Raw genomic sequence first — 13,916 nt, 5'->3', positions numbered from 1 at the left:
TAAACTTTAAGTTTGTTAAAAGACTCTATAAAAAAGCATGGAACAAATGTCATGTGAATGGGAACCAACTTTTCCCGGCTGGATGGTCCCAATGGCTGGTGATACAGACAGTGGAGCACCATCTGGGATGACAAACTCAAAAGAGGTGGGGCCAACTGGAGCTATCTCCCCCTTGCCAATTCGTGGAACTGGATGGGTGAACTCATTGGCATCAGTGTGGGTGTTGAGGACATAGAAGGAAGTGACAGAGTTGTCTTCTAGGGCCGTTGCTGCAAAGTGGATGACTGAGTGGGAGAGGTCAAGTGGTGGGTGAACACCGATACCCTTGCAGGAGATCTTGAAATCCCTGAGGAAGATACAGAGAGAATTTATAGAATTATAGATTTCTTCACAGACTATTCTTGTGAGGTAGCATAATTCTTTCTCGTATTCATTTGCAGCCTTGTAATTTGACATGTAATTTTACAGTTCCTGATCAGATACATTAGTGACTGCAATGTGGAAAATACACTGCATTTTTCAAAGTCAATTATCTGCATCATGCAAACAGCTGCATGCAAAACAGAGCCTGCTACTGTTTGAGATGCAGAGTATTCAAATAAAGACTAATTCCTTGAGCAAAAAATATCATACCTGTTGATTCCTGACTTGCAGGTCAGGTCAAAAGTGTACTCCTTTGCCTTCTTAGCACTGAAGATGATGTCCAGCTCTATGGTCTCAAATGGTAGCAGTGTTCCAAAACCCTCATTTGGCTGCACATCAACATACTGGAAGGACAAATCATGCACAATAATATGATATAGGGAGACAATAAATCTCATTACAAGGTACTTTTCATAGGAATACAGGTGATATCAAAAACTAACATGACATCCTGGTACATAAAATACAAATATAAATACCTAATGGCCAAATCATTCATCAAATGCATATATGGGAATGATGTTTGAATGATGCATCTTTTAATTTAGTCATCTTACGCAGTACTACCTACTCTTTTATATATACGGTGTATTGCACACAACAGCAAATGTTGACACACACACAATGCTTTTTATAATGTGTAGCCATTAAAGGACTCAATTGAAATTTCATTTTGGCTTTAAAAAAATAATGCATTTGTGAGAAGCTGTCTAATGTCAGTTCTGGATAAGGAATTACAATATGGACCTTGGTGGACCAGATGCAGTAACAACACTAAGTTACTGAGGATCATACATTTAACACAAAGCTCATTAATGTGACCATCTATGTTTGAATATATAAAAAAATAAACAAAAATGCTTTTCACACGTATAATTTAAAAATGTAATGTAGAAAATTCTGGTATCTATTTCATCAATCTGATCTTTGTCTGCAACTTCTGCATAAGAAGAGATCTCTGGGAATTTCAACTATCCCTGTATGCCTTACCTCTGGTAGATTGACAAAGCCAAACTTCTGGGATAGAACAGACTTGTTGGTAAGCTTCACTGTGACAATCACTGACTCATAGATAGTGCAGAAGCCAAAGTCTATGGAGTCCACGTCGAACTCAAAGTCAGAGCTGGTGACAACAGAGCAAATGGTGAAGGGCACTGGACGTGTCTACAGACACAAGTGGAGGAAAGTCAGATAAGAGAAACAGACATCACAACTGGATTCAAAGAGCAGACTGTATCAACATAAACACTGAATCAGTTAATAAAGCTGTTCAGATTTTATCGTCATTCATTCAAGCATATGGTACAGTGTGCCTGGTTGATACCGTTGCTAACTATCGCTAGTCACCTGGGGCGAACCACAAGGGATCGGCATCATTTGCCCTTTTTTTTTTAATCGTCATTGAGAGCAACTGGGACACATGATGACCTGCAGAAATCTTTTTTTTTTTTTTGCACCACAGCACATCAAACTACTGAACTCAAAAGCTGAGGCACAATGCTTCTTCTGTCCACAACTGGCATGTTTAACAAAGCCCCACTGTCAAAGTTCCTGGACAAGTAATACAGTAAAATGTGACCTCTATCTGCTTTTGAACAGAAACAATGACAAATGAATAATTATCAAAAACACACAACTATCAGTTCATACCACAACATAGGATGTAACTGAGGAAATGAAACGAAAGAGTAAATTTTGACAGGAGAGAACAGAAAGCCCCAGTATCATAATCCTCATATTTCATATCAATGCAATCACATGTACTATATAACACACAGCTATCGTAGTGCCAGGTTCTAACTTTCAACTTTCAGTGACGCTTTGCCTTCAATATCTAAGCTGCTAATCAAAACAGAAATAATGAAAATATAAAATGCAGCTAAAAAGAAGCATTGGTAGAGACTGTCCTCACCTGGTCAGCGACCCTAATGATGGTAGGCACTTCTAAGACACCTGTCTCTTTGTCAAAGTACTCTGCTGCCTCTTCAATCAAGGAATGTCTGGTTTGGGAAGAAAAGGAATTTAGAATAATGAACTAAAATCATCAATAGAATCTGTCTGCTGTCAGATACAAGCTCAATGATTGAAGACCTTTACTTCTATTTCTGCACAAGCTGTTCTTCTGAGAGCCTCTTTTCATATTTTGAAGTGACTAGAAAGAGTGGCAGGCAGAGAAACAGTTCACAGAGGGATTTAGAATCAGACATGAAGAGGACAGGTATAACTGGAGGTAGGTTGAGATCTGGGGTTAGGACCATTCTGACTAGCAAAGGCTTCTTGGCAGCCTATGTCACATTGAGGGGTGATAGCATAAGTACCTACCAAAGGAGCTGCTTAACTACTCTTGCAGGAGGACAGAGTGGATATTGAGGTATACATCATTGCGGAATTTGGAGATTCAGATATTGTGTCTAATATCAATATCAGTATCAGATCATTCATTTCTATCTTTCTCTTCAAATGTATCCCCTCATTTGTTCATTCATCCTGCTAATAATCCATTCATCAACTGACCAGCAAACCAATCAATCACCTAACCATCCAATGCAGACATCAATTCATCCATCTATCCATCCATTAAATCACCTATCTAGCCTTATAGCTTTCTTCTTTCCTTATCCCTCTATATCTGTGTCTCTGTACCTAGCATGGGCTTTGACTTAAATGGTCACACAGCCACGCCTAGACCATAGCTGATTTTACATAGGACCTTCACTCCTCAATCCACACATCCATTTACCCATTAAAGTAGTTATCTCTACAGCTTACCTGGGTAAGAACTTGAGCTGGGCGGAGAACTGAGACTGTGCCTGGATGTAAGCTGTCTTTGGTAGGATCTCCATGTAGTTCCTCAGCTCTTTTCGAACCTCAAAGAGAAGGCGGAGGGCAGTGGTGGCACGATTGTTGACCACGATGGCATCCTGGTAGAGACGGTCAAACATGCAGATCTTGAGGTCTACCGTCTGCCGTTCTACCCACACAGGGACATCAATAGCTGTGGCATAACCCTTGATGGGTATCTATGTGACAAAGAAGACATTGAAAAGTAATACATAATTAAAGCAAGTGAGCAAAGCTAAGTTCAGAACAAAACACAAATATTTCTGTTAATGAAACTTGTTTTGCAGTATATATGATAACGAGACTTGCAATTATTTTAAGGTTTCAACATTACAGGTACCACAGAAAGTTTTGTACCTAAGCTATTTTTATGGATATTAGGATGATTGTAAGCAGCTATAAATAAGGAAATGCCTTAGTGAAGCTGAACATGAAGCTAGATGAAATGCTGTTCATAAGCATCATGAAACCAAGACCACATTATCCCACCAGAGAAATATAAAGCTGATGGAAGAAAACAACCACAACAAAAGGAGTATCTTGGTTTTATCTTTTGGCTATTACTAAGATATGATTTTATCCTGTTTCTGTTTCTGTTTCTGTTCATTTTCATTGGAGAAGATGGCTGGATAGCCCATATTCAGCTACGTTAAGCTGGTCTTCCATGGGGTCCAGTTGGATGTGAGGTGGGACCACTTCATTGGGTTAAACACCCTGCTCTTTGCGATGAATGAATGAATGAAGCGGGATCTTTTACGAGCATGAGTTGTTATTCTCTCAGACACGGGACCTCCATTTTATGTCCTATCCGAGGGACAGAGTGTTTTGCCTCTTGCTAGAGGGGACGGTATGCTTGCACACAACATTGCTCAGTCCAGACTCGAGTCCGAACCCGGGCCGCGTGATCGTGAGGCAGACGCACTACCGACTGAGCCAACTCACCGCCCTAAATTCTAGCATCTAGCATGGATATTTCTGACTCACATGATACACACATATCACCTGTATAAAATCAATTCAATTTAAATTTCATCTTTTATTGTCCATTTGGAATTTCCTTTTGTTTCATGTCTTACATATAAACACATAAAACATTTAACAAAAACATAATGACAAATCAAAAAGACATTCATCACAACTATAATTTTGACATGGAACCAGCAACATACTTGTTAAAAATCCAGCATCTGACCAAAAATGTGACGCTTCACTAGACTTCGATAAGAGTACTGAACTCCTCAAAACAGAATTTTGCATCACCATAACTCATCATAATTAATTTTAAAAAAGTGAAACAATGTGTGAAATTAATTATCACATTGTGCACAAAAACAAAATACACACAGCTGCCACCACCAAAAATCAAATAATACACTTCCATAATCAATCAGATTTGAAATGAAAACTAATCAAGCTCTCACCATCTCAGAGTCTGGATCAGAGAATCTTAACTCAAAGTCAACATCCACTTTGCCTGGGATGGTTGGGCTGAAAATGATGTCCAGCTTGATGGAGGAGAATGGTGCAATCTCCCCACACCACACCTCCCCAACCCTCATTCCATCCAGACCACCTGGTCCTAGGTCATCACCATCAAGGGATGCCTCATCATCTACACAAAGACAAATTGAGAGGAAAGAAAAGCAAGACATACATCTCCCTCGTATTCTCTATGCTAGACAGACATACTAAGCGATTAAAAAATGCTGACCAAAAAAAAAACCCTTTTCAGATGATTTACGTGGTGTTTTTTTTCATAAAACCAAGAAGCTATGAAATAGAAATATTAGTCAGATGGGTGGTAAAATACAGTCTAAGATATATAATGACCATCACAAACCACATTTGACACCTTGCAAGGTCAAAAGTGTAAGTTCATAACATGCTTTTCAAATGGAGCTCTTATATCATTTCCATCATTTGTGACTACTTAATGGAAATTCAGAAACACTGAAAAGCTATGATTAATGCAGTATCATGACGAGTTCAAGGCTCATTGAACTGGAACAGAATATGGTGGCCTCTGCAAATCTTTTTGGATGGTACACATGTGCAGCTGGCATTTAATCAGGTGTACAGTAGCAAACTTATGCCACATTAAGAAAAGGTTTCTAGGTTTCTAGGTTGCCCTAGTTAACTCTTAATGTGCCAGACCCAAAACCCCTAACGTGCCAGACGTTTTTACCCAACGCCAGAAAGTTCGCGAACTTTAGTGGCAATGTAATTTAAAACTGCCATATCTTTGAAACTATTGACTGTTTTGAATTGAGGTCGACACAACATATATCAAGAAATAATTGGTCTTTCCTGCCATGCAGTCAGTTTGCTGTAATATCTATCTCAACCTGAAATATTGCAGAAATAATCGATATCATCAAAAAATTATGAGGAATTTTTGTGTAGTATGGAAAGAAAGAGTCATTCGTGGTTTTTCTTCAATAGAACGCTCCCTTGACTCTGTGAGAAAGTTTTAGAGCTACAATTTTGTACATCTCTTCTTTCGAATGATAACAAAATTGTCTTCTAGAGCTGTATAATTACAAAGATATTGGCAGTTCAATTTGTCTTTTCAATTTCTTTTTTGCCTCGGTAATTCATTCCCCAATCTGAGTCCTTTAGTCCCAGATCTTGTATTAGAAACTACAATAAATCCCGGGTCGTGGAATAGTGTCTTTTGTCCACTTGAGAAGGAAGCACCAACTAATCCTTCTTTTGTCTATGCAGACTGTGGGCGAGTGCACTCTACTGAAATCGGCAGGCCTTTGTTTACAGGTCTACTTTCTGTCCACTATACATGTGCATAGACAAGAACAACAGCGTGTTCTTCCTTCGTATATGCTAGCATGGGGACGATTAGTGAAGTTCACTAAGACAAAAGGATGAAAGTCTTGACCGACGAACGAAAGCTTGACCCACTTTGAGGGAAAAAAATGAAAGCCGCTCCCGCAGGAGAGCACCCAAGCAGAACAATGCGAGTGGAAATGCATAGACAACACACGCAGATTAAGTAGCATACACACGCGTGGTTTATCAATGAGAATTCAGATCTATACACAGCTCGCAGAGGATGCGCTCACTGCGGATTTTCCCCGACGCGAAAAAAATACATCTAGCTGAAAAAACACGTATTTACTCAAAATTTTCCTATGTAAATATACTCATATTTTTAGCGGAAACAATGGTTATGCTAATCAGCTACCAGTACATATCAGTGGCAGTTTCTTGGTGTAACAAATTATGGTACCACAAGAACTTAAATGACCAATGTTTTTCGCGCTCTTCTTAGTCGCCGATCGGCGACCATGGCACGTCAAGACTAAGGTCGCCGTTCGGCAACCATGGCACGTTAAGTGTTAATCACCTGCCTTCCAAGTTCGTGCATCATCGGGCTAAATGACATGCTAAGGGCAATTACATGTCTACTAGTATTCAATTTAATTAATTCTTGTGTCAAGATGTTGTCATTGCAACCGATTGACAAATTGCCTTTAATATATCAACATAAATAAGCACCAAAATAATCAGTGTTTCAGTAGTAGCCATGGTAAAAATCATTGGCATACATATTCAGGCTGGATTGGAACCAATGAAGCCAGCCCAAATATGTATGCCACTGATTTCTATCATGGCTAATACTAAAACACTGATTAAATCGGTGCTTATTTACATCGATGTAAGGCAATTTGTCAATCAATTGCAATATGTAAAGTCACATAGAGAGGAAAGTTCTCCTGTACATGTCATGCTGTTTACCCCTCCATAATGCCATGTGGGTTTTGACAATGGATATCCAACTCTGAGTCCTAGTTACCTTTATCAGGGTCTTCCCTGATGGTGACTACAGACTTCTTGCTGTGGGCTGACATGGCTAGTCTCTCTCCCAGTAGTTTGGAGCCATCTTCTTCCTCAGCCTTCTCTTCCTTTTCTGCATCTTCCTGTCCTTCCTCCTTCTTCTCATCACCATCCATCCCAATTTTCTCTCCTGTGTCTGATTTCACTTTTTCCTCCATCTGAGATTTGGGTTTGTCTCCTGCCTTGGATTTTTCCTTCCTAGGCTCCTTCTTGGCTCCTATTCATTCACAAGAAATGGGAGAATGTTAAATACACTGTGTCAGTCTGTACACAAATTATTCAACAGCATCTCCAGCTGACAAGCTATAAAGAAAGAAAGATGCAAACATTATCAGCAAAAGATTATCCTCTCTTTTAGGGTAAAGCAAATTGATAAATATTAAAATGTTTGTAGTACAATAATGATCCTATCCCTAGAGTCTCACAAATTACAACAAGTCACTGGAGATACTATTGTGCATGAAAGAAACAGAAGTGTCAATAGGATGAAACATAAGATAAAACATTTACCATCCTTATACTATTGTGCGTGAAAGAAACAGAAGTGTCAATAGGATGAAACATAAGATAAAACATTTACCATCCTTCTTCTTCCCTTTTCCTTTCTTTCCTTTTTTTGGAGTTGGTGATCGTTCCTCTTCATCTGCATCCTTCACAGTTTCATCTGCAGTGGTCTACACAAAGTAATGAAGTGAGAGAGGTCAGGGAAAATTTGTGAACATCTGGATTATCCATGCCTCCTTTTCTTGTTACAAAGACTACAATACTAATACATGAAAGTAAATGGATGTCAGTACTTGTCAATATCCCTTAATCTGGCAGTTTGCTGGACAGATTGACCAAATTTTTGTTTGTTTGTTTGTTGTTGTTTTTTTACTTTTTGTGTTAAGGGGGAAGGGGGGGGGGATCAGAGTTATGTCACTGCGTAACCCCTCCCCCCCCCCCCCCCCCAAAAAAGAAAAAAGGAAAAAAAAAAAGAAAAAAAAAGAAGACATAATAACAAGGCAAAAATGAGAATTAAATTTTTTCATAAATTGTGGCAAAATCGAAAATTAATTTCATTTCTAATACCTATTTTATAAAATCAATTACAAAAAAAGTGATATTATACACAGTAATTTTCATGAATAAACACATTTTCATAGGCAGTATATGAGGCAGTATACTCCAGCTATCTCAGGAGCTGGGACATTCCGTAATTGTTCTTCAGTTATCCCGGAGTCAAAACTGGCTAGAATACAAATAATTGTAAGTATATCTCACCAGCCTTCCCAGAGAGGTGCCAGCTGATGTTATTGTCCTCTCATTCAGGCCTGTCAACAAACAAAATTTCAAGAGTCATGTCTTAAAATAACATGACACCTTGCCAAGTACACATGAACAACAGAACACATAACGTTTGCACAGCAATTGTCAAAAGAAAATTATGAAGAAGAAATGAAATGTATCATGAGTATAGATATAGCAATGTCTGGACCATAATAGTCTGCCTTACCAGTTGTTTTGATGAATTCATACTGGCAACCTTTGGCTCCTTTGTTGGTCAGTGTGATAGTCTTCTTTAGAGTCTCTCCAATGACTTGAGTGCCAAAATTCACAGAATCAACATCACTGGACAGCTGGACATGAGAAAGGATTGGGATATTTAGTGAAACTTACCTTTAATAGGCATCACATATACTGTAAAACAATATGAAAGATTTAGTGCAATGCTGGCAATAGTTTTGCATGGCAGGGCCGTCAGGAAGATCACTGCTAATGGCACTGATAAGGCTATCCTCCTTATCCTCTTCATTATCACTACCATTAATACTTTCATTTCCTTTAATACTAGTTTAATCATCATCATTATTATCTCTTTTTTTTTCACACAATACATTTACACTGACTTTTTTTTTTCTAACAACTTCACAATAGATTACTTTCAAATATTTCAAAATGTACATCCACTGCAAATCATGTTTGCATTTCGATAAACTGCTCAAGTGAGCAAAATTCAGTTCTCTCATCCAGAAAACAGAAGCAGACACAAATTACCCATCACCAACCTGCAATCTTTGTGTAAATTGTGATATCTGAGAATATACAGTCAACATTGAGTACAGATGGAGAAATTACCATCTTACTTTGAATCCACTGACATTTAAAAGGTATCATAAAGTGACAGCAGTATTCCAAAGATATCAATATGTAACCATGTCTGTTGCCTCAACATTAAATCATTTGTATTTTTCACATCAACAAATGTGCCAGTTCATATTAATTCATAATTCCATGCTTTTCACTGTTTTTATTAGACATACCTATTTACAGAGGGCAAAGCTCCCATACCACTTTCACAAAGCTACGTAAGATATGTCAGCCTTTTACTGGTATTTTAAGAGCTCTGCAACACACACATTTTCATATCCTTTAATCATAAAGGTGAAATGGGTTTAAAAACATGACAAACATTGACTGAAGTGAATCCTGCACTTCTGAATAACATCTACTCTCTATCCATCTATTCCAAGGAAAAACTAAGAATGACTACAACTCAGTTCAGTACAAAGTGTAAAGAAAGCTGTTGTCCAAACTCACATCACATTTCTTGGTGGTGCACTTGACAGGAACGTGGAATGGTCCAGTTTGGGCCAAGAATTGTACCTGGCCATCAAGGTCTTCATTGATCTAAAAAAAAAAAAAAAATGCAGAGCACATAAAAGAATATACACCTCAGAGGTACTGGTAGCTATTACAAAGGAATCTGGAACTGTTATACACTTATGGCAGTAAAAAGGGAAAAATCAGGACAAAATACATATTATACAGCAGATTACCCTGTCATCTATCAGAGATAATAGTGCTTCTTTTTCAGGTATAAACAAGTCCTTATAAACCAAATGAAAATGTTATGACAACTGTAGTTTGCTTTATGTTGTATTTCTGTGGATGGGAATACAGTTGAACTTCTCTTATCCGGCCTCCCTTTATCCGGATCTCTCTATTATACGGACGCAATCTCGCCGCGATTTAAAAAAAATAATAATTACGGGAGGAAAGGGGGATTCCCAACTCCTTGAGAACTCCTACACAAACACACATGAATTACATATTACTTCCAACATGATTAACATACATTACATCAAATTTCCTTCCAAATTACTTACCTTCAGACATTTCAACATCCCCAAACATCCCCAAATCATCGCAAGAACATGGACAGATTATGCGCTCGAGTCCTCTCATATCGCATTGCCACATATAGGTCCATACACAGCCGTCGATATGACTACATAGACATGCATTGTTTCGAGTCATTGGCTGAGCAACGAATGATATTGAATACTCAAAAATTGTTCACACACAGTACACACACAAAGAGAGAGAGGGAGAGACAGTGTGTGGAAGAGAGCAACCCAATCGCAATGCGCTATCACTTTTTACCTTGGGCCCGGTACGGTATTAGGTAATGTAGCTGTCTGTTACTGAGTGTAACAATAAAAAGGTTGCAGTATACACATTACTACATGTGGTACTACAATGGGCTACATCAGTACATGTGTATGTTATATGTACATGTATAAAGCATTAAGTCTCCCGTATCCGGCCAAATCCCTTATCCGGATGAGCCCCGGTCCCGACTTGTCCGGATACGAGAGGTTCAACTGTATGTTATCGCTCATTCAGAACTGGAGAGTATTTTGCTCTCATACTGGGCATAACAACCATTAACAGGTGATTATTCTGGTCCGCTAGATGCTATCTACCTTAAAGAAACAGAAAAGAACCCCAAAATCTTATACCCAAACAAGACAGAGTTTGCTTCATAAAGAGCACAGAGATCATAGCTACAGTTAGTGTACTCCATTTATTACCTAATCACAAGGATGTTAAAGCTGATCATATTATTTTGATTCAAAATGTATTTTGTTTATGACAATCACGTACAGTTCATATGTGTGTGTAATGGCAAAAATTAACCGGCAAGTGTGTCAACATTGTTGCTGAATGTGGATGGTGGCATATACTGGGGAAAATGTTCAATTTTAAGTCTGTCATTTATCCAAATACCTTCACATGGAAATTGAAGTGAAAAAGAAAAACAAACAAGTTATTCACATAAAATGTAATTTTAGCTTACCATGGGTTTGAAGGATACCATCATTTCACAGCTCATTCCTGCTGACATCTGACCTGGGGGGTCAAACCTAGTAAATAACAAAAGATAACACTCATTTCAGATATTCAACCAAAATACAGAAATAATTCACAATAATGCACATTAACCTATCTGTAAATTCCTCACACGACTTGAAAACATTACATATCCCCTCATGCAACGTCATTTTTTAAATCTCTCAGAAACAGGACCTTCCTCACAAATTGCCACTTTCTTTTAAAAAGAAGTGAGTCCCTTAAATCACGTTTTGTGCTGAAAATCATGATCATTTATCTCACGTGGTTTAAGCTAAACTTTTTCCATCTACAAATCCCACAATGTGATTCCCATATCATTCTGACATTAGCACTTAAAATATTGTCATCTAGTAGAAGAAAGTGGCACATGATACTTACTGTACATCAATGAAATCTTTCAGGTGCTCTGAAAGGTCGACATATTTGAGAAAGTTGACACTGTAGGAAATGTTGGTGAGAATAATGCGTTTCTTGTATGCCTTGCCAACATCAAAATCCTGAAACATGGAGAGAAATGAGGGAAGAGTGAATTGGGTACATCAACACTGGTTTGCAAGGAGCTATGGTCAAAACTTCTGGCAAAGGACAAAGATGGAAAGAAAAGATATGTATGAAGAGGTAAATTCAAAAGGACGCTAGTTCACAATTCTCAAACATTCACATGAGAGGTGTGACTCTGTACAATTCATTTCCATTTCTACAAAATGCAGACCTCTATTCTTTACACTTGAAATCCATATGTGAGCATCTATCATAATTTTTCATGTAATGCTCACATACAATTACATTTCACATAAATTCACTTATGACACCCATTTCACACAAAGATAACCATATTGGACTGAAAGAGGTCCTAGTAACAATGACATACTTGCTAGTTATCAACATGCTCTATATTTCACTGGCTAGAAGCTGAAACTCATTCAGCAACTATGCTTACATTAAGTAGTCAAAATGAAGTCATGTTGCTGTGAACCATAAATGTAAACTACCAATCTAGGTACTGAGTGTTGACTAAATGTTCAAATTGCTCTTCCGCATTGACCAATCACAAATGAGTATAGTGGGTGTTGGCCATTGTTACTTTACAGTAGTAGCTTATAAAATTCTAATGAATACTGTATGACAGTGTTGATTATATCGTGATGAAACAGATATGAGACACTCAAAGTATGGTACCCACCTTGAAATGGACAACCTCTGGCTTGCTAACAAAAGCACAACCTTTGAACTCTCTGCCAGCAGCAATTTGCTTCTTGACGATGCCTGAGCGATGCTTGTCCAGTGCTGCTGCCATGATTTCCTTCTCCATCTTACTTGGGTACTGCAACGTGTATGTCTTTTCCTCATCTTTTGGAATCTGCAAGGACAGAAACCACTTACTCAATAACTACTCTTCACCAAATATGTGAGCAACAAATGTATTCACAAGAATCTTACCTGTGACACATACCAATAAGTCAGCTTGAGGGAATATTGCATATTATATATTATTGATGAGTTTTTGGTTGTGAAACCTTTGCATATCCTTAAACTTTTAAGGGCAGTGTCATAATTGGACTAGTACTATATTAAAGGCAACAAGGAGCAGTAATAAGATATACTTTACAAAAAGTTAGAACATACAATCACACATTTCATTTTATCATTTTTATCTATTCTTTTTCTTTTTTTTTGGGGGGGGGGGTGGGGTGGGGTGGGGAGGAGTTGACAGATTGAGGACCTCTTGACCGTTAGTATACTGTAAAACAAGGAATGTTCGCGTGCATTTCAATTCCCGATGGAATCCCATTTTCTTTGCTCAATTTTCCACTAATAAATAATATTCATTTCTGGTCAGTTTTTCTGTTTGCGTTTGTTACATTTTAATTTCGTGAATTTTGCAAGAGCCAAGATTTGCGAAATTAAAACACATTTGACAGTTCTTGTCCACACTATATGCATTGAATGTTTGAGGGAACTCGCGAAAATCTCATGCAGCAAAAACGGCCGTCAGCTCCAATTCGTGAAAATATTGTTGTACACACATTATGAAGGATGGGTTGAGATAAGGTAGTCTGCCAAAAACCACTTAATTTTCAAATCATATGCAATGAATAATAAATTATTTGGTTAATGGCAATGGCAGTAGGATGTATTCCTTTTTTTTTTCAGCATTAATTTCTGGCATTATGAACCGCAGGAAAATTGACACAGCTACACAGAGCGGCTGCCACACACAGCAGTCATCTACCTTGTTACCTTGCTGAAACAACTTCCTGTTTAATAATAGCTACAATCAGGTATCAACTAGATTTTGAATTACTCGGTATGACGCCCTGCGTGCTAAGATCTTTTTGGTATGTTACTCAATCATGAACTCTCCTGGAGCACATGCACTCCACAATTTTCAAGTCATTACGAGAAATTTGACTCTCCAGAACAATGCACTCACTTTGTAAGCCTTGTGTTGTTTGTTCCACAGCCCCTCAAACTCTGGCTTGGCAAGGTCCTCTTTTAGTGGGTCTTCCACTGTACCCATTGTCATGACGATACCACTTTGGTTACCAAGAGTGAATCCCTCCTCATTCTCTTCATCTGATGAATCTTGGGTCATCTTCTCTGTAATCATCTGGAATTTT

At 38.1% G+C, this 13,916-nt stretch overlaps 1 protein-coding gene across 1 annotated transcript in view; it reads right to left on the bottom strand.

Annotated features, from left to right (window-relative positions):
* Positions 1-69: 69 nt before the first annotated feature.
* LOC139711021 (cilia- and flagella-associated protein 74-like) overlaps positions 70-13,916 on the bottom strand; it is a gene marked incomplete at its 3' end in the record, with an annotated part of 30,443 nt that continues 16,596 nt past the window's right edge. Inside the window, exons 10-24 of the mRNA XM_071622947.1 lie at positions 13,730-13,906; positions 12,479-12,655; positions 11,674-11,792; positions 11,240-11,306; positions 9,697-9,786; positions 8,612-8,735; positions 8,380-8,429; positions 7,697-7,790; positions 7,076-7,333; positions 4,686-4,876; positions 3,193-3,443; positions 2,336-2,423; positions 1,414-1,587; positions 634-767; positions 70-346 (exon numbers count right to left, since the gene is read on the bottom strand). Coding sequence (XP_071479048.1) covers positions 70-346; positions 634-767; positions 1,414-1,587; positions 2,336-2,423; positions 3,193-3,443; positions 4,686-4,876; positions 7,076-7,333; positions 7,697-7,790; positions 8,380-8,429; positions 8,612-8,735; positions 9,697-9,786; positions 11,240-11,306; positions 11,674-11,792; positions 12,479-12,655; positions 13,730-13,906 — 2,271 coding nt within the window. The remainder of the gene's footprint in view (positions 347-633; positions 768-1,413; positions 1,588-2,335; positions 2,424-3,192; positions 3,444-4,685; positions 4,877-7,075; positions 7,334-7,696; positions 7,791-8,379; positions 8,430-8,611; positions 8,736-9,696; positions 9,787-11,239; positions 11,307-11,673; positions 11,793-12,478; positions 12,656-13,729; positions 13,907-13,916) is intronic.

Source organism: Diadema antillarum, unplaced genomic scaffold (assembly GCF_040938485.1).
Source record: "Diadema antillarum isolate AM-2024a unplaced genomic scaffold, OU_Dant_1.0 scf00000039, whole genome shotgun sequence".
Classification (NCBI taxonomy): Eukaryota; Metazoa; Echinodermata; class Echinoidea; order Diadematoida; family Diadematidae; genus Diadema; species Diadema antillarum.
This window is presented reverse-complemented; position numbering and strand designations above follow the sequence as displayed.